This window comes from Leucoraja erinacea, chromosome 27 (assembly GCF_028641065.1).
Source record: "Leucoraja erinacea ecotype New England chromosome 27, Leri_hhj_1, whole genome shotgun sequence".
NCBI classification, from domain to species: domain Eukaryota; kingdom Metazoa; phylum Chordata; class Chondrichthyes; order Rajiformes; family Rajidae; genus Leucoraja; species Leucoraja erinaceus.
In genome coordinates, this window is record NC_073403.1 from 15220806 (window position 1) to 15242217 (window position 21412).

A 21412-nucleotide genomic window follows, 5' to 3' on the forward strand; every position below is an offset into this window, starting at 1 on the left:
GGCATAGAATAATGGCAGTTACTAGAGCAAGGCATTGTATAAACTCAAAGTACAAAATTTCACAAAAGCCAACTACCTTCTAATTAAACACCTAAATAATTCCACAATCCTCTCTTCCAGCACGGGTCTGTGGTGAACAATAGGATCACCTTTGTATGAAACTTTTTGCTGAAGTTCTTCCAGTTTTTTAATCTGCTGACGTGTCTGAAGCTGAGACTCAGCCAAAGATGTAATCCTGATAAATAGGGAAAACAATGCACACATTACATCAAGTAGACATATGATCTGTACCTTAACTTTAGCAGGAGGATCTATTTTAAATTTTAAACATGATTTTTACTGTACAAAAAAAAAAAGTAAAATCCTGCAGATGTTGGAAATCTGAAACAAAAGAAATGTATGCAGGTCAGGAACATCTGTGTTTAAAGGTTATTGACCATAGCATTCATTTAATTTCTTTCTCCACATTCTTACTTTCCAGTTTTCTAGATTGTTTATAGGGCTTTGCTGAAGACTGAACTGTAACATTTAGCAGTGACATACAGACCAGACAACTACATAAACAAAATAGAAAACCCCACTTTGTATTCAAATTTGATTCCCTTTTGTCCACAAAACATCAGTGTATGCTGATATCTTTGATATTAATGCAACAAACGGCCTAATAATAAACCAGTTCATTTAGTACCATCAACTAAGTAGTTCACATTGTACAATCTACTAAGTAAATTGTTTTCCAGTTGAATTTTGATTTAGAATAGATTTCTAGAAGTTTAAAAAAGATTACTGCAACCTTCGCCAAACATATTGGGAAAATATGCAGCATATAAGCAAGGGATGGCCTACCATTGGCAAGAAAACAAAATATTGAGTGCTTAGATGTCTTTATTTCAATCCCACATTATGCTTCCCAGCAATCATTTGAGCTACAGCTGACTACTCAATTTCATTATCATATTAGAGAAGAATGTATTTTCAATTGTAAATTGATTTAATACCAGTTCTCAAGACGGTCAAGGCAGATGTTGGGTGGACCTCCAATACACGCTACTTGTTGTCGCCTTTTCCACTCAGCAAGTTCCTCGTCCATTAGTATCTTCTGCGCAAATTCCACAGTAGACAAGAGGGCAGCTAAGTCGGCCACTATTTGCTGTTTAGAAGTAAAGGTTTACGATAAGAATTATGATAAATTTAAAAAGGTGTAAGAAACGGTTTAGAATAAGCACATAATCTACATGTGAATCAGTTTCTACACATCTCGTCATCCACACAGAATATGCTTTAATAAAGCTTTACCCTTCTCATCTGATCCAATGCAGTCAGCATCTGTTCTAGTTGTGCCATTTTCTGTCTTGTTGCTGTCTGTGAATTTCCATTCAAATCTTGCACATCTGTTAACATTTAGAACAATGTTTTATCAGCCCAGCGTGTGATGCTTAATTATTTTCTGTTTACAATGTCTAGATAAATTACTTTCCTACAATGAATCCTCTTAAACCAGTCTTCAGTGCCACTTACCACCTTGGCTCTTTAAGGTCTTGTAGTTGAAATCAAAATCATCCTGTAGATTTTCCAATACTTTAATCTTGTGTTCAAGATCCTGTACAACAATTGCAAATAAACGCAACTCTTAAATTTGCTATGATACGGTCATTTGTAAAGTTAACACAAAACTAATTTCAAACAACATTTTTTCTGAACCTTTTGGATTAAATTAGAGTCAGAATCATAGTTGTATAGCGTAGAATTAGGCACTTTGGCCAACTTATCCATGCCATACCCCATCCAAGCTAGTCCTGTATCCCTCTAAATCTTTCCTATGTGTTATGCCTTAAAACTAATTTTTAAGAGAAAGGCCACACTTTGTGACTATTGTGTGCTTGAAGTAAATGAGTCTTGGGAGCACAGATCTCAGCAGATAAACAGAAGTGTAAGTGTACTGAACAATAACAGAGCACCTGAGTGCTGAATGGTAAACCCAAGCCATCAGTTTGTGACATTAGATGAGAATTCCCATCCAAAACTATTTTTTAGCCATGGCTGCGATCACTATTAAAGTTTTTGTAAGCAATCATATTGCCTTGCTTGGCAGTCCTGAATGACCACAGCAAATATGCAGGCTTAAAAGGACAGACAGTAATCTACTGGAAATAGTTTAGTAAAAACAAAATTAGCAAATACAATATGCAAGCACTCAACCTAACAGTTGCAGAGAACAGCAAAAACCATTTCTGAACATAGAACAGTGCTGCACTGGAACAGCACCGTTGGCCCACAACAACTGTGCCCAACACGATGCCAAGACCAACTCTTATATGCTTGCATATGCTCCATATCCCTCCATTCCCTGCATATCCATATGCCTATACAGAAGCAACTTAAATCTCACTATCTGCATCCACCAGCATCTGCACTCAAATGCCTCATAAACATAAAGAATTCTACAATCAATTCAAATTTATGCAAGGTCCTTTCTACCATAATTCAATACATTTCTACAGGACAACCACTCATCCTTCTGGATTCATAATTTTTAAACAATAATATTCAGAGCAAATGGTGATCTATTTGCTGCCATATCCTCAGTTCTAAGAAATGCAGAGGACAACTCAAATGAACTTGCCTGTACTCTTTTCCGTACATCCTGTAGATTATCTTCAAGAATTCGTTGCTTCTCTGTTACGACAGAACTGTGCTGTGGCAACTGCCCAGCTTGCTATAAAAGGAAATAAATGGAAATTCGAGCAGCACGAAAGGCAGAGACACAAGACACCTGTGGCACCCACGACCCTCTATATAAAAAAAAAACCCTTCCACCGAAAAGCTATGCCCTCTCGTATTCAATATTTTCATCCTGGGATAACAGTTCTGATTGATCATGACTATGGTCCTTTTCATTTCCCCAATGTCAGTAGGACAATGAGTGCTGTGCTGAAAAATGTGGGTACTACGATTTATATTATTATTTTGGAGGGCAAAGCTTTTCAATCACTTTATTTAGACCATTCACCTGTGAGACAGTTGCAGCCACTTGAAGGAGGCGAGCTTCTTCCCATAAGCATCTTGCTATGATTCGTGCAATTTCCATAGGCCTCTCCAAATACCTATTCTGGAAATAAAAAGCCCAAAATGGATTATTACCAAATTGTTTTCCACAAGGCAAGACAGTTTTTATTTGGGGATAGCATCAAAATACAATGGCAATCAATGTACACAAACTATTTTGGTTGCTTAACCAATTTTTTTTCAACAATATACCATAATGTTTGGGACAAAGACCCACCTTTTATTGATTTATAATAGAAAAATCACATGTGGTTAAAGAGCACATTGTCAGATTTTAATAAAGGCAATTTTTATACATTTCGGTTTCACCATGTAGAAATTACAGCTGTGTTTATACATAGTTCCCCCCCCCCCCATTTCAGGGCACCATAATGTTTGGGACACATGGCTTCACAGGCGATGGTAATTGCTCAGGTGTGTTTAATTGCCCCCTTAATGCAGGTATAAGAGAGCTCTCAGCACCTAGTCTTTCCTCCGGTGTTTCCATCACCTTTGGAAACTTTAATTGTTGTTTATCAACATGAAGACCGAAGTTGTGCCAATGAAAGTCAAAGCAGCCATTATGAGACTGAGAAACAAGAATAAAACTGTTAGAGACATCAGCCAAGCCTTAGGCTGACCAAATTAACTGTTTGGAACATCATTAAGAAGAAAGAGAGCACTGGTGAGCTTACTAATCACAAAGGGATTGCCAGGCTAAGGAGGACCTCCACAGCTGATGACAGAAGAATTATCTCTTTAATAAAGACAAATCCCCAAACAACTGTCCAACAGAAACACTCTTCAGGAGTCAGGTGTGGATTTGTCAATGACCACTGTCCATAGAAGACGTCATGAACAGAAATACAGAGGCTACACTGTAAGATGCAAACCACTGGTTATCCGCAAAAATAGGGTGGCTAGGTTACAGTTTGCCAAGAAGTACTTAAAAGAGCAATCACAATTCTGGAAAAGGGTCTTGTGTGCAGATGAGACGAAGATTAACTTGTATCAGAGTGATGGCAAGAGCAAAGTATGGAGGAAAGAAGGAACTGCCCAAGATCCAAAGCACAACACCTCATCTGTGAAACACGGTGGTGGGGGTGTTATGGCTTGGGCATGTATGGCTGCTGAAGGAACCAGCTCACTTATCTTCATTGATGATACAACTGCTGATGGTAGTAGCATAATTAATTCTGAAGTGTATAGACACATCCTATCTGCTCAAGTTCAAACAAATGACTCAAAACTCATTGGCCGGCAGTTCATTCTACCGCAAGACAATGATCCCAAACATACCGCTAAAGCAACAAAGGGGTTTTTCAAAGCTAAAAATTGATCAATCACCTGATCTAAACTCAATTGCCTTATATGCTGAAGAGAAAACGGAAGCATTAGTTAAAGATGGCTTCAATACAGACCTGGCAGAGCATCATCAGAGAAGACATCCAGCAATTGGTGATGTCCACGAATCGCAGACTTCAAGCAGTCATTGCATGCAAAGGATATGTAACAAAATACTAAACATGGCTACTTTCATTTACACGACATTGTTGTGTCCCAAATATTATGGTGCCGTGAAATGGGGGACCATGTATAAACATTGCTGTGATTTCTACATGGTGAAACCAAATCGTTTAAAAATGGCCTTTATTAAAATCTGACAATGTGTACTTTTACCATATGTGATTTTTTTTCTATTACTAATTTCAAATTGTGGAGTACAGAGGCAAATAAATAAATTATGGGCCTTTGTCCCAAACATTATGGAGAGCACTGTATAGTAATACATTAATTCCTTATAAAATAAATCCCCACTAGCTTTACTGGGAAAGAGCAAGTGCTGTATTATTGTTCATAGGCTTAATGCAATCATGGCAACTATCAATGATGCTTACAAATTATAACGTTATCTTAGAAATTACGAAAAGAAAGGTGTTAACATTTACCCAAAAACTGATTGCTTTTAGTTTATTATTGTCACAGTAAGGGAAAACAGTGAAAAACTCTTGTTTGTGCTGTTCAATTAAATCAGACCATAATGGACACAAGTACAGTTAAGACCTACACAAGTATAACAGGTAGTACAAAGAGAAAAATAACAAAGTGACAATAGAATTCTTGGATGCATTATTCCACGGGTTCATCATTCAAGATCTGTGTGTGTTCAAGGAGATTAAATTTGGGCTTTGTTCTTGAGTTTCAAATAAAGACTGTAAAGGGCCTGTCCCACTTGGCCGTCATTCACGCGACAGGCCGGTAGTACCCAGTTTATGATATTTACCCAGTTTATGATATTTACAGTGATTTTCTAAAATGTTCCAGTTTCTTGAGTGGTCTAGCAATTGGAAAACTGCAGATGTAAAGCCCCTATTCAAAAAAAGAGGTGAATGAAAAGTAGCAAGCTGTAGACCAAATTAATCTGTAGGAAGGAACTGCAGATGCTGGTTTAAATTGAAGATAGACACAAAATGCAGGAGTAACTCAGCGGGACCGGCAGCATCTCTGGAGAGAAGGAATGGTTGATGTTTCAGTCTGAAGAAGGGTTACGAGCCGAAATGTCACCCATTGCTTCTCTCCAGAGATGCTGCCAGTCCCGCTGAGTTACTCCTGCATTTTGTATCACTTATCTGGTTTGCTCTTCCATTTCTACCAACCACACCCCTTCTCATGTCATTCGTTCATCCAGTTGTAGGAGATACAAGGAGACATTGGTCTTCCTTACCCACAATCCAGGGATCCAAACAGTCATTGCAAGTGAAGCATCAATTCACTGTTGCACTTTTTGGTTTAGTATATTTTGGCGTTCACCAGGTAGTTTTCTCTACGAATCTGTGCAAATTTTTTAATTGCGCGCGCTTATATCCATGATGCGTAAAAGGCGGGCCGACTGCGTATGGACGGCGCATGGTTACGCACAATGACGTAATAATGCGTCACCAAGCACTACACGTACGAGGTCAGGACGCCTGCATGCGACCGCAATACGCCCGCATGCGTACACGTTACGTCACGCCAGAGGCGCGCAAAGATTTCGTGCCCTACAATATCCTGGGGCACTGCGCGATACCGCATGCAACTCCATTCCCCTCCACGCTTCTCCATGCAACCGTCCCGTGCTGCCTACACGCTACCCGTGCGTCACAACACGACAACAAGGTCGCGCAAATGACGGCCAAGTGGGACATAAGGGCCTCAGTTACATTCTGCAAAGATGACAGTTATTAACATTACAATTAAACAGTCCACATATCATAGATCATTATTTTTTCTTTAACATTTTAATTCATCAACAGTTGCCTAAATACCTGCAGGTACTGTTTAATCTTCCTCAGATTATGCTGATACAAGACATTGGATTCTTGCAAAAATCGGCTGTATTGTTGATCAATTTCACCCAAGAGATTGTGAAATACCAACGTAGCATGTGATTCCTTACTGGCAGCATAGCCCCTGCAATGTTAAACGGTTATCTCAATGTTTAATGAATGCTTCAATCATCACCTTGACATCTACATTATAATACCAACAATCTGGATAATGGCAAACCAAATAAAGGAAGACAAATTCATTGAGCAAGATCTACGAGTAAATTAAGACAACTTGATTGAGAGAGATCCAAATCAGAATATAATGCAAACTTTCAAAAACTACATAAAAAGGGGATTTCTACAATATTGTATTTCTACTACAGTTGCACATTCACGATGATCTGTAGATGCAGCTTCGGAAATTCCACAAAGCAGCTTCTGATTTATACAGTATTTCCCTCTCCAAACTCCCACCACCCAAATGTAAATTGACTTTATAACATATTTCTGCAATTATGAATATGAAATGGGAGGAGCTCCAAGAAATCACAGATTGCTTTGTTGTTGCAAAATATATTAATGAAATTTAGTGCAGAATTATATACATTAATTTTAGAACCAATAGATATTCCACCAGTCAGTGCACACAGTCATGCTGAAAAGCGACTAAAGAAGGTAGGCCCCAGACTAAGTCTGGTAACACAGCCAATTGATATGTTTTTTTGCTCCAAAACAAAGAGTAGTTTGAAACAGTCCTCAATAGTTGCCGTACATACCAATCCTGAGTTTCAATCCAAGCTGCCAGGAACTGCCTCAGCTCCATAGGAAAGCTGTCACTATAAAGTTGGTGCAGTTGCTCCAGATACCTGGTATCCAACTGTTGTAACTGATTCCACTGCGCCATTGTATGACTGTATTATACAAAGCTGGGAAAAAAAAAAGGCACATTGTCAAGTTTGTGTCACCAAAGTAAATCTCATTCAGAACATTCAGAATGCGGATTACAATTTAAGGCTTTTAAAATCTTTAATGTACCATTAATTCTTGCCCAATCTCTGCCCATCTCCTCCAAAAGGTGTGCTTAAAAACTCAAAAGAGTTTACAAAAACAAAGAGATATTTTAACTTACAAAATCCACAATATCGAATTTCAGAAATATTGTGAACTTTCAGGAAATGAAACAATCCTTCAAACGGTATTGTGCGGGTAAGTACATTGTACATATTTCTATGCAACTGTCATTTTAGGGAAATGCTTACTTAGCTGACAGTTTCTCCTATCTATAAATAAATAAAACATTTTTGTTAGTTCTGAACCAAACTCCTATTACATGTGATAACTGATATAGAATGAATAACATTAAAGTGCCTGAAAATTAATTGCTATTACCTACAGTAAAATAAACTTGCAGGCAATCGATATACAGTGGGATTCAATGACATGTTGCTTTTCGTTTGTATATAACAATGAGCAGCACACAGGGGAAGATTATTGAATGATGTTGTAATAAAATGTTTACATAAACAAACAGCGATTCTTTACATTTATCAAAATGGAGGAGATGGCAAGATTGGTTATTTCCAAGAAATGGGCCATTCTCTTTCCTTTTGGCAAATACAGTAGCCCTTTTACTCCTAACAGATAGTTAAGCCATTTCCAACTTGTCGTAAGTGGGAAATAAACAACAAATTTCAGACATTGCGTGGTTGTCCCTACAAAATATTTGATCACTAGTCACCCCTTCCAAAATAGTCAAGATATAGAAAGAAAATTTCAATTGTTTTTGGCAGAAATAGACATTATGGAATTATCAGACCAAATTAGGTATAGGTTTATTATTGTCACTTGCATTGTCATGTGTCCTATCAGGGACACATGGCAATAAACTCACTTGAACTTGATACAGTGAGAATTGAGAGATAACACCTTATAAGCTCCCTCAGACTCCAACTTTATATAAACCAACCTCAAATTCCAATTGCAACCTAGGTAATTTAAAGGACAACATTTTTGGTTGTGTGTTATTCTGCATTATATTACGTTTTGCATACCATCATTAAACGAAAACTGATCTCCCAGCAGATGCCATTAGGCAGGGAGAATATTCTGGGTTCAAGAGCCATACTAAAGTCAAACATAAAATTCAAGATGTGCTGATGGAGTACTAACGATGTCAGAGGTGTCATTGTTCAGGTGGCACATTAAACTAAGGCATTGGTACAGAAACCACACCACCCTGGCCACGCTCTAATTTCATTATTGCCATCAGGAATACGATGTAGGAGTCTGAAAGCTGGAAAGTCTAGGTTCAGGGGCAGCTTCTTCCCATTAACCATCAGGCTATTAAACGCTACAACCTCCGAATAAACTGTGGACCACATAGATTTGGGGAACATTGGTTTTGGTGTGTGTGTGTGTGTGTGTGTGTGTGTGTGTGTGTGTGTGTGTGTCTGAGTGGGTATAATAAACAACAGGTTCATATATATATTTGTTGTTTATTATGGTATTACTGGGTAGTATGTTTACATATCTGTTGTGCTGCTGCAATTATGAGTTCGGGACATATGACAATAAAACACTCTTAATTTGACTCAAGTACCCATTAATCAGATTTTAAAATTGTGTGTTGTCCTTTCTATACACGCTAAAATTATTCCATTTATAGAAATTTGAAATGTAAAAGAATCGGTACAACATTGGCCCAAAAAGGTGGAAGGCCACAATGAGTTCAACACCATCATTAAAACAGAAAAAAAAGATATAATTCTGGCAATAGACATTGTCAAAATTAAAAATCATCTTGGTTTCAAAAATGCAAACACCTGGCACAAGTAGAGTTCTTCCATACAGTAATAGATTTCTTATCAATTAAAAGCTGATGGAATTAGATTTAATACAAGTGTTTATATTCCACCTCTGGTTTAGAATGGAGAACCAATTTCAGAGCTAACTTGTGACAAAATTATTTTTCAAGTAACTGAGCAACACTGGTTTCAAATACAAACTCAGATCAACATAAAATACATATTTGGCATGAGGAACCCAAACTGCCTTGCGAAGCACAAGATTTTTCCAATGTGCAGTTTAATATACTGCACAACTGCTTCTAAAAAATTCATATAAACTCAAAAAAGTGTTTAATAGGTGAGAATTGATTGCAACTTCCTGTTAGAAAGATAAGTTCCCCGATTAATGTATGTTCACGCCTATTTTCTGAATTTGCATCATTGTGTCTCAGCAAACATCAAGTTTCCTAAATGCCTACACCTAAAGTTGATCAAAATCCCCAAAGTAGTGATACGTGTTTTCAAAAAGATTTACTACCCCAGATGTTGGGTTTCGGGGGAAAGCCCCACTCATTCGGAAAGAATGCCAATAATTACTTTTCCAAGTGGGCGAAATTAAAATTCCGTCATTTGTAGGATCAAACAAACAAAAATGTATGATTTGTGTATATATCAGGGTCAAGTTGAATTTCTCCTGGAAATTTTCAAATGTTTTAATTCATTTACAGGATAAGGAAGTCATCGGCAATGCCAGAACATATTGCCCTTCATTAAATGTAGCAATGTTACAACATTTTGAGATTTAAAAAATCAACTCTGCAATTTATCCCATCAGATAAAGCATAAAAAGAAGTTTAATTTGACACCTAATTCACTTTCATTTCTTCAGTATTAAAAAAGCTATGACCATTTTCATACTCTGAAATTAGCATCTTGTTCCCTATTGCTTTTCCATTAACTTAACTCAAAAGCTGTGATCGAGGACAGTCAAAAGCCCATAACTTTCATAAAAATTAAGAGAACTGAATGAAATTTTCAATTATAGATTCTGAAACAAATATGAAACAATCTTACTTGGATGACCTGAAATTAAAGCATATAATTAGTTAGTTACGCAATTGTAGCTAATTACAAAATTCAATTACTAGATCTAAACATCTATCCATTTCTGAAGAAAAAGTTAACATTGTTAAATAGCCTAAGTGTTCAAATAACATTCACACAATAATTCACAATATAACATGATTTATAAATCTCATGGTCATGAATTTATAGGTCAAATGGAAGGAATTTAGTGTTTAATTCCCGTAAATTAATGGCCATTTAAATCATCTTGCGAGTGGGTTTTTGTGGAACACGCTACTTTGGAACGTTGCATTTGCAGTGAATTTAAACCTCATATCAGCAGGAAAAATACTGCCGGTTCGTATATTTACATAGTGACATTTTCCCAACGTGAAATTTTGATTAAAGGCATCCTTAGAAGCAAGTTTATATATAAAATAAACGGCTTTCCTTTACCTGTCCCGTACATGAAATCCGTCCCCGTTGTCGGCTTTAGAAGATTATATTTAATTTGCTCCTGTTCGTAAAATATTCAGTGCAGTTTAAAAGAAACTTAATAAAACGGCAGTCGAAGCGATTATTCTTTAGCAGCTAAACAGCCTGACAGAAATCGATTTGATCAGGCTGGAGAAACAAGGCATTTTAAACCCGCCCCCCTCTCAAAGGCGCCAAAGTCACACACACGGGCAGCGACAGATTTGCAGCGCCGCTGAAGGTAAGTTTTGTAACATACCTATTAAATGCCCCTTGAATTTAGCAGCCTGACAAATATTGCAGTGGGCAATTAATAGTCAGTCACATTTGTGACCCCAGACCAACCAAATAGCCAGACGTTAAGTGGCAGACTGCTTTCCTGAAAGAATATTAGCCAGTCAGAAGATTTTTAAAAACATTCTTCTGGCGGTAATTTCATGATTGACATACCAGCTTTATATATTTTAAAAATTCAGAATGTAATTACTCATATTTAAATGGTTCCCCTAATCTTGTTGGATCCTAATATGCCCATAATCAACAATGCTAGCGTTTGGATGTCCATACTGTAGTAAACTAAAGAGCTACTGTCAATGATACCAAACATGAATATATTTCAGTTTGATTGACAAATGGGGTGCAAGTTGTCACAACATTGACTCAATTACAGTGATCATTATTTGGCAGCAAAGGATCTACAGTAGGCAATAAAAAGTCTGCAAACTTGAAACAGATGTCATATGTGGTATCTCCCCTCTCCACATTGTTTATATCATTTTATTTTCTATTGTGAGCTCAGATAAACTCATACAATATTTAATTTAGAGATACAGCATATAAACAGGCCCACTATTTCCACATCATCCGTTGATCACCTGTTCACACTAGTATCTCACTTTCGCATCCACTCCCTATGTACTAGGGGCATTTTACAGAAGGCAAATTAACCTACAAAAAAAGGAGGGATTTCTACAGGATAGAAAATAATTCTTTGATTGGATTTACAATTTACATAATATGTGAGCAATAATCAGTGATAATTTTAAATAAGCACAACTAAAATGATCAACATCACTACAATTAAAAATTGTAGTTAATCACAGAGGAACGCAGATTCGTGCCAATACCAATAGCAAGGGTGAGAGATTAGTGTAATCGTCCTTTGTCATCTCTGCTATCTGCTTATCATGAATCACAGTCAAACTGCTTTGTGTGCAAGGAAAGGCAGACCTTTCATCCTATGAAGACACAAGGAACTGCAGATGCTGGTATACAAAAAAAAAAGACACAAAGTGCTTGAGGCAGCATTCCTGAAGAACATGAATAGTCATGATTTGGGTGGGAACCCTTTTTCACTCTTATATTGTTTCTCGCCACCACCCCTCAGAGACCTATATCGCCAGAATTGGTTCCACTGTCAACCAGTTAAACCATAAGTGAGCATATTCACAAAAAAAGTTCAGCCTGAAGAAGGGCTCCAACCTGAAACACCACTTATCCATGTTCTCCTGAGATGCTGCCTGACCCACTGAGTTACTCCAACATTTTGTCTTTCTTTGGTATAAACCAGGATCTGGTTCATTATTACTTCACAGAACATTTCATGGTTTTTAATCAATATAAAATGCACATATAACAATTACAGCACGGAAACAGGCCATCTCGACCCTTCTAGTCCGTGCCGAACACATAATCTCCCCCCCTAGTCCCATATACCTGCGCTCAGACCATAACCCTCCATTCCCTTCCCATCCATATAACTATCCAATTTATTTTTAAATGATAAAAACGAACCTGCCTCCACCACCTTCACTGGAAGCTCATTCCACACAGCTATCACTCTCTGAGTAAAGAAGTTCCCCCTCATGTTACCCCTAAACTTCAGTCCCTTAATTCTCATGTCATGTCCCCTTGTTTGAATCTTCCCTACTCTCAGTGGGAAAAGCTTTTCCACGTCAACTCTGTCTATCCCTCTCATCATTTTAAAAACCTCTATCAAGTCCCCCCTTAACCTTCTGCACTCCAAAGAATAAAGCCCTAACTTGTTCAACCTTTCTCTGTAACTTAGTTGCTGAAACCCAGGCAACATTCTAGTAAATCTCCTCTGTACTCTCTCTATTTTGTTGACATCCTTCCTATAATTAGGCGACCAAAATTGTACACCATACTCCAGAATTGGCCTCACCAATGCCTTGTACAATTTTAACATTACATCCCAACTTCTATACTCAATGCTCTGATTTATAAAGGCCAGCACACCAAAAGCTTTCTTTACCACCCTATCTACATGAGATTCCACTTTCAGGGAACTGTGCACAGTTATTCCCAGATCCCTCTGTTCACCTACATTCTTCAATTCCCTACCATTTACCATGTTCTCCATACATACATGCTTGATGTATGGAGAAATAAAGACAAGCGGTTAGTTGGCTAAGGTTACCATTTAAAAGATAAACCGATAGCCAAGGTCACAGCCTATAAACCTAACCGTCTGATGGAAAGTGAACAGGTGGTCAGTGTCGGTACTCATGAAAGCATTGAAGTGACAGCATGTTTACATCTTCTCCAGCCCTACTTGCATTAGGCCACATACATTTGTAAATTAATTCCCCATTTTTAAACTTCAGAAGATGAGGCATACAAACAAATGACTAACTACGAGTATGCCGTTATAAATTACTTTTGCTGACACAATACAACCAGATAAACTCAATAAGAGAAATAGAACAAACTAAACGGTGACCAAGATGTAGATACAATGAACTGTAGATATTGGTGTAGATCAAAAATAGACACAAAGTGCTGGAGTAACTCAACGGGTCAGGCAGCAACTCTGGAGACGTGGATGGGTGACGTTTCAGTTTGGGATCCTTCTTCAGTACGAAAATCGGGGGTGTGTGGGGGGGGGGGGGGGGGGGGGGGGGGGGGGGGGGGGGGGGGGGGGGAGTGAAGAGCTGGAGGCGAGAAAGGAACAGGAGCAATGAGGACTGGCCCCAAATGATCTCAGGCTAGGGAAGGTGTAATCTCAAGAGGGAAACAATGTGAAGAACTGTGGAAATAGTAAAACGACTAGGGTGGAAGGAGGGGGCAAGCGTGAGGAGAGAATAAATAGAAGTTACTTAAAATTAAGGAATTCATTGTTCATACTGCTGGGTTTTGAGCCCCACAGGCGAGATATGAGGTGCTGTTCCTCCAATTTACATGTGGCCTCCCTCTGGAAAATGGAGGAGGACCAGGACAGAAAGGTCAGTGTGGGAATGGAAAGAGTTGAAATGGTTGGCAGCCGGAAGATCTCGTAGATTTAGACTTTTCCCTAGTTATTCCGTGGTCTACGAGTGCATTGAGAGGAATCTTTTTGTATCTAATCGTGAAAGTTGAATCTATCTTGGAAACTATTAACAACCAGGCTTTGTCCTGCCCATCCTTTCTTTCTTCCTTCCGCCCCTACCCCCCTAACAAACACTCTGACTAAGGGTCCCAACTCAAAATGACACTATCCATGTTCTCCCGAGATGCTGCCTGACCTGCTGAGTTACTCCAGTACTTTGTATCTTCTTAAGTGGTTGGAATTGTCAGGTACAGTTGCTGCAAGTGTGATTAATGGTAGAAATGGAGCAATACACATAACAGTAAATTACTTCTAACCATTACAAACACACATATCACAAGAGTAATCTTAGAGTAAATTACTCCAATACTATAAATATTCAACAAGTCTAGCAGTATCTGTGGAGGGGAAACCATGTTAATGGTTCAGATCAAAGATCTTCGTCAAAATCAGAAAGTAGTTACAAATCAAATGTTTTAAATTTCAAACGGGGAACTAGAGAATGACACAATTGGGGAAATGTTGATTTTAACAAGTTCAGTGGGCTGTGATAGCTGGTTTCAGAACAGGCCGATTGCGATGAAAGATTTACCTATCTACACCTGCCAACTTTGTTTTTATCTTTCCATAGATACTATCCAACCTGCTGAGTAGTCCCATCATTCACTTATTTCAGATTTCCAGCAACTGGTCTTACATATCCCAAAATGTCAGTTCCAGTGTGTTTTTCCCTTTACTCCCTCTCTTAATAGAGTAACAGCAATTGATAAGCATTCACACCCCAATGCATCATGACTATTTATATCAATTCTGTTCACTGAGTATTTTTGTGATCTTTAATTTTAATTTCAACCATCATGCACTGGCAATTTTCTTGAGTTTTTATAAAATTAAAGTTGCATGATGGCCATACGAGGCACCAACAATCATCCGAGGCACCAACAACCTTCCTAGCACATAACCAGTTTAAATATAAAATCTGTACATTGCATATGATATAAAATAATCAATAAAAGGAAAAAAAATGGCAATACATTACATTACAGCAAAAATGCCATTGAGAAACACAAAATATACTTGAATTCCCAGAATTTTATCGGTTTAATGAATAGGAAGGCTGCAATGACACAGAATTCCTGTTCATGAGAAACTGAATTTTTTGAATAACCAGAATATCAGAATATCCAGAAAAACAGAATATCCTTCCTCATTCTTGTAAACTCAAGCAAATAATATTGCAGCTTCACGATTTTGTTTTAGTTTCAAAATTATTATACAAATTTCAACTTCAACTGTGGGCTCAATGAACTTGCATTCACAATGATTTGTTACCCAAATGATTTGCTTGAAATGGCATGTCTGAATTGTATTTCCTCTGACTGAAATACAGTACTTTTCAAATTGACCTGGCTATTCTGGGATTAGTTAGCATTGGAATAGCATACAAACCTTTTCGCCCTTCGAGGTTAGTTTTGATGCAGAAGATTATTACACCAAAAAAAGCAGCCTTTCGGTTTGCATTATTTTGGAATCGCTCAATCATTTGTTTTATGAACTGTGTACCAAAAAATAAATCGTGAAGTAGGAATAGAGAGATTAACTCGCTAATTTAATGAAATATTACTTTACCTCTGATAATCAAAATGTCTCCACAGCTTTCAAAAGATGCCTTTTCTGTACTCCAATACTGAAACACAAAATGAATAATTGGGGAATAGATAACAAGAATGATAGTTGATGAAAGGGTGCAGAAGATGGTGGGAAATTTAATGTTGAGATGAAGGGGAATTACTAATCAGAATGGAATTTAAAGTCCCCAAAGTAGAAAAACTGCCCAAAACAATAAATGTTAAGGAATTTATTTTAAATGATCTCATTTATGCACAACATAAAATTGTTCCCTTTAACAAACTGCACAATTTGGCAAGTGTTTCATCAATTATCCTGCAATGGATGGATGGATACAAGCATTCAAAGTACTCTCTTTTCTGACCAACGTCATTAAGACATTCAAATGCTAACAATTTTCTTAGATGCACAAGAAACACACTAGATTTTACTTGGGGAATTAAAATTACAATTCCCTAACTTCAATGACAGTACACAAACTGTTATTCAGCTCTGATGACTTCTATAAAAATCTATTGATCATCCCTGTCACAACCCAGGAGGCTGTTACTGCACTGAAAGGTCAACACCGTCAAACCAATTGTTTATTTAAAAGGCCCGAAACACCAAAACAGTTCCATCCTTTCTATGGTACTTTTAATAAACGAACAAAATACTAGCGATATATCTATGTAATAGGTTAAATGTATACCAGTAAACTGAATATCAAACATGATCTTAGGCAACCTGCTGGAACCTCTCAAACTCTACAGCATTCATTAAAGTATATAGTTAAAACATCACTATATAGTCAAATAGCCGACCCTCATCGTTTTATCTCTCGGTTTACTTACGTAAGCTCGTTCAAAAATATCCCCAGCTGGTGGTCAGTGGTCAAGAATGATTTACTAAACAGGGTTGTATTTTGTGTTGACTTTGAATGCAGCAAAAACACAACAACTAACTAACAATTTCCTATTTCTCCCCCAATCCCGGAACAAATCCTCATCCCCGGAGACATAGATATCAATATTTTTGAACATCGCCACCGTCTACAGCATCTTACGTTTGTTTGCATGCTGCCAAAAAAAGGCTGTTATTCACCGACGTTATTCTATATATAGCTCACAGTTTAACAGAACTGACGGCAAAATAAAACAAACTTGCTTCACTCGCTGGATTTAAGGCCAAAGCCACTACTACACTTCCTGCAACTGACGCTGAATGGCAACATTTCCATTAATGCCATTTCCTTCACGGGTAGAGCCGCGATGATTTCTACATCTCGTTTCTCGTTCAGAACACGATTTTTTCTATTTTTTATTATTCACTATTTTTTTCGGCCAAAGTATGATGAAAACCCTCATAAAAAGTTGTGTTGTCACTCGTTCTCTGTGCCGCGGTCGGCAGTGTGGACTCGGTTAGTGGGGCAGGGAGAGGGGGTGTGGGCCCGGGCCCAGGCCTGGCCCTCACCTACCCGCAGCCTCCGCCGGCGGAGCAGCACAAGTCCCGGCCTCAGTCCCCACACACCGAGCACTACGTCTGCACCATCACAACCTTCGATCAGCCCGCAGTCGATCACAAAACCGGTTCGGAAAGGTTCCTGGAAGCTGAGAGACTTCAAGGAATGTCAATGTCTGTCAGTAAACCAACAGAAGCGCACCTCCCTCATCCCCTCCCCTGGGCCAACCGTACTCGCAACCAACCTTGCTTGCCCTGATGGACAGCCGCGCCGGCCATTCAGAAGCGGCCGCCCCATCCTCCATTAGCCACGCCCCTGGACGCTGGCCAATGGGAGCCGCGCGAAGGCGGGTTCAGGTTTGGTTGACCGGTGCGGAGCGCGGTTATTCCCCGCGGCTGTTCCTTCCCGCCGACTCTCTCCCCCCGGCCGCGCGTCCGCTGGCGCTGGGGAGAAGCCCCGCAGCGGCGGGAGGAGCGCCATGTACCTGGAATCAACGCGGCTGCGAAATCAGCTGAGTTACTGGCAGTGGTGACGCATCGGCCCGATGGCCATTGCCAGAGAACAAAGTGATGGCACTTGTGCGCAGCAATCAAAACTTAGGAGTGTTTTATTGTCACATGTCTTATTTGCAGCAGTACAACACGTTTGCAATCTGTCATACTCGATAGATAATATAATAAAGAAACAAATAAAGAAGTTAAATAAATAAAGAAAGCCCAATTTATGCAAAAAAAAACAAAGTTGGAGATAGACACAAAAAGCTAGAGTAACTCAACGGGATGGGTGACACAGACTGAAGAAGGGTCTCGACCCAAAACGTCACCCATTCCTTTTCGTCAGAGATGCTGCCTGTGTTACTCCAGAATTTTTGGGTCTATCTCCAGCTTTGTTTTGTTTTTTTGCACAAATTGGGTTTTCTTTATTTATTGAACTTCATTGTTTGTTTCTTTATTATATTATCTATTGAGTACTATCTTTGCAAACCTGTTGTGCTGCTGTAAATTTGACATGTGACAATAAAACACTCCTCAGTTTTGATTGCTGAGCACGTGCCATCACTTTGTTCTCTGGCAATGGCCATCGGGCCGAAACGTCACCACTGCCAGTAATTCAGCTGATTTTGCAGCCGCGGTGATTCCGGTACATGCTCAGCAACCTATATTTACAGTAGGTTTAAACATCAACTGGAGGCGGCTGATAATACAATCTTTTGAATAAACAGCGGCTGTGATAGAATGTAATTACTTATCAGAACAAAGGTCTATCAAACATTATGTGCTCAGTTTAAGCTGACAGGCTTCTGAAAATATTGCAAATCAGTATTATTATATAACTAGACCAAGTGGGACCCGTTGGGCCCCGTTCCCCCAACGCAATAATGCGCCACTCACCCATTCCCCCAACGCAACCCGTTTCCACCACTCAACCGTGTTTCCTACTCAGCACCTGGATTCACAGTAGGTCGACGTTGGAATCATACAGAGAACACTAACTTTGTTCATAAACTTTTGGTTGTCTACCCTGCCACCCAAATACCCTGTACATTTTCTTGAAAAGTCGACCAAAAGTACATGGTGAATGAATGGTTTCATAGTAGGTTTGTAATAAAGACGGCTCCATGTAGCCAACAAAGCCAAAACATTTTGAGGGCCCATGTGAGTGCCCATGACTACACCTTTAATTTGTATAAAGTGGGAGGAATCAGAAAATAATTTGTTACTGGTGAGAACAAGTTCCCTCATGTGGGGGAGAGGGTTAATAGAGGGGAACTGGTTAGATGTAGGTTCTGGAAAGAAGCAGCGGGCCCTAAAGCCTTCCTGTCTGGACGGAGGTGTATGTAGATTGCATGTCTACGGTAAAGATGAAGCGGTAGGGCGCAGGGAATTGGAAATTAATGAAGTGGTGAAGAGCAAGCAAGGTGGCATGGATGTAGATGGGAAGGGGCTGGACTAGGGAGGACAAGGTGGATTCGAGGCATGTGGAGATAAATTCAGTTGGTTAAGAGCATGCGGTTGGAATGGACCTACAAGGGCCGTTATGCTTGTAAATCTTGAGAAGATGATAAAAATGGGCAGTGCAGGGTTGGGGAACTATCAGGTTGGATGCTGTGGTGGGGTGATCTCTTGAAGCAATGAGATCTGTGATGGTCTGGGAGACAGTGGCCTGGTCTTCGTCAATGGGGATTCATGCTCATGGGTAGGCATGAGGAGGGTGTCAGAGAGATGCCGTCTGGCCTCCTCAAGATAGAGGTCAATTTGCCAGACCACAATGGCATCATCCCTGTCTACGGGTATGATGATTCAAGATTCAAGATTCAAGATTCAAGATTCAAGATTCAATTTAATTGTCATTTGGACCCCTTGAGGTCCAAACGAAATGCCGTTTCTGCAGCCATACATTACAAACAAATAGACCCAAGACACAACATAATTTACATAAACATCCATCACATCGCTGTGATGGAAGGACAGGTTGGGATTGAGAATGGAGAGCTGCGTGTTGGGCAGCAGGGAGGGTTGGGTAGAGGCAGAGGTTGAGGTCGGAGTAAGGACATATGCTTAGTTGAAGGTAGAACAAAGGGAATGCCGGCTTGAGAGGTGAGACCAAATTTGGCCAAATGACAAAACACCTGTTGCCATCAATTCATGGAGACAGACCAGTGCCTGTAAATCATAGCAGAACGAGAAGTGAAATGGTGAGAGACGAATGGGTACCATGGAGAAAACAAATGGTGCTGAAAATCTGAAATAAAACAGAATGCTGGTAATATTCAGTAGATCATAGAGCACCTGTGAAGAAAGAACACCTGAGTTGATGTTAAAGACAAAAGTCCTTATATAGAAACTTACAAAATTCTTAAGGGGTTTGTACAGGCTGGATGCAGGAAGATTGTTCCCGATGTTGGGTTAGTCCAGAACAAGGGGTCACAGTTTAAGGATAAGGGGGAAATCTTTTAGGACCGAGATGAGGAAAACATTTTTCACACAGAGAGTGGTGAATCTCTGGAATTCACTGCCACAGAAGGTAGTTGAGGCCAGTTCATTGGCTATATTTAAGAGGGAGTTAGATGTGGACCTTGGGGCTAAAGGGATCAGGGGGTATGGAGAGAAGGCAAGTACAGGATACTGAGTTGGATGATCAGCCATGATCATATTGAATGGCGGTGCAGACTCGAAGGGCCGAATGGCCTACTCCTGCACCTATTTTCTATGTTTCTATGTTTCTATGTGTGCTGGCTGCTTCTGACACGCTGAGTGACAGGACGTTTCCACTAGAAGAATAGTCTAGGACCTGAGGCCATTGCCTCAGAATAAAAGGACATACCTCGAGATAGGAGAGGAGGAAATTCTTTAGTCTAGAGTCAAGAGTCAAGAGTCAAGAGTGTTTATTGTGATATGTCCCACATAGAACAATGCAATTCTTACAGAATATGTAAACATAGTACATATACAAGAGCAAAAAAAAGTTCAATGTGTATACAGTATATACACATACACACATACTCAAATAACAATCTGTAGAATTCATTCATCCAGAAAGCTGTGGAGGTCAAGTCAATGGATATTTTTAAAGGTGGTGATTGATAGATTCTTGATTAGTACATGTGTCAGGGGTTATGGGGAGAAGGCAGGAGAACGGGGTTGAGAGGGAAAGATGCACCAGCCATGATTGAATGGTGGAGTGGACAAGAGGGGTCAAATGCCTAAATCTGCTCCTATCACATATGAACTTATGAACAAGAGAGACTGTGGACCTGAACCTGTTGAAATCAACATCGACTCTTCGAGGATGAGTTGCTGCGGCTGAACTGAATTTCTACGGAGTTAACATTTCAGGTTAATGATCTTCCATCGGAAACGAGCCATGGAATAATCTGATGCCAGATGGCACTCTATGAGGAAGGTAACCTGATACATCTCATTCAGAAACCAACAATTAATACGATGAATAATTCCTGTATATAATTTATGACACTAATCAGGAGGGCATAGATCTTTGCCCAATCCAGTCACTGAACGAACAGATGACAATGTAAAGTTGTTTAACAGGTGCCAAGAATACTTACTGAGTACACAGCAGGTTCTGGAGTTTAATACTTTATACTGGTCATCAACTGGTAGAGCTGCTGACTCACAGTGTGAAAGACCCAGGTTTGATCTTGACCTCGGTTGCTGCCTGTGTGGAGTTTGCACCTTTTTCCTGTGACCACGTGGGTTTTCTCCAGGTGCTCCAGTTACCACCCACATCCTAAAGACGTGCAGGTTTGTAGGTTAATGGGGCCGCTGTAAATTGCCCCGTGTGTTGGGAGTGGATGTGGAAGAGGGAGAACATA

At 39.4% G+C, this 21412-nt stretch overlaps 1 protein-coding gene across 2 annotated transcripts in view; it reads right to left on the bottom strand.

Moving 5' to 3' along the window:
- The window catches only part of stat3 (signal transducer and activator of transcription 3 (acute-phase response factor)), a 40332-nt gene extending 22996 nt beyond the window's left edge, over window positions 1-17336 (bottom strand). The window contains exons 1-10 of one of the 2 annotated variants that reach the window (XM_055657139.1): window positions 17095-17336; window positions 15639-15696; window positions 7133-7282; window positions 6354-6498; window positions 3011-3109; window positions 2624-2716; window positions 1519-1600; window positions 1297-1391; window positions 999-1150; window positions 77-235 (exon numbers count right to left, since the gene is read on the bottom strand). In XM_055657139.1, the coding sequence (XP_055513114.1) occupies window positions 77-235; window positions 999-1150; window positions 1297-1391; window positions 1519-1600; window positions 2624-2716; window positions 3011-3109; window positions 6354-6498; window positions 7133-7260 (953 nt within the window). In that variant the 5' untranslated portion in view covers window positions 7261-7282; window positions 15639-15696; window positions 17095-17336. Of the gene's footprint in view, window positions 1-76; window positions 236-998; window positions 1151-1296; window positions 1392-1518; window positions 1601-2623; window positions 2717-3010; window positions 3110-6353; window positions 6499-7132; window positions 7283-15638; window positions 15697-17090 lie in introns of both variants that reach the window. The other variant, XM_055657140.1, reaches the window with a different exon arrangement.
- Window positions 17337-21412: the final 4076 nt, after the last annotated feature.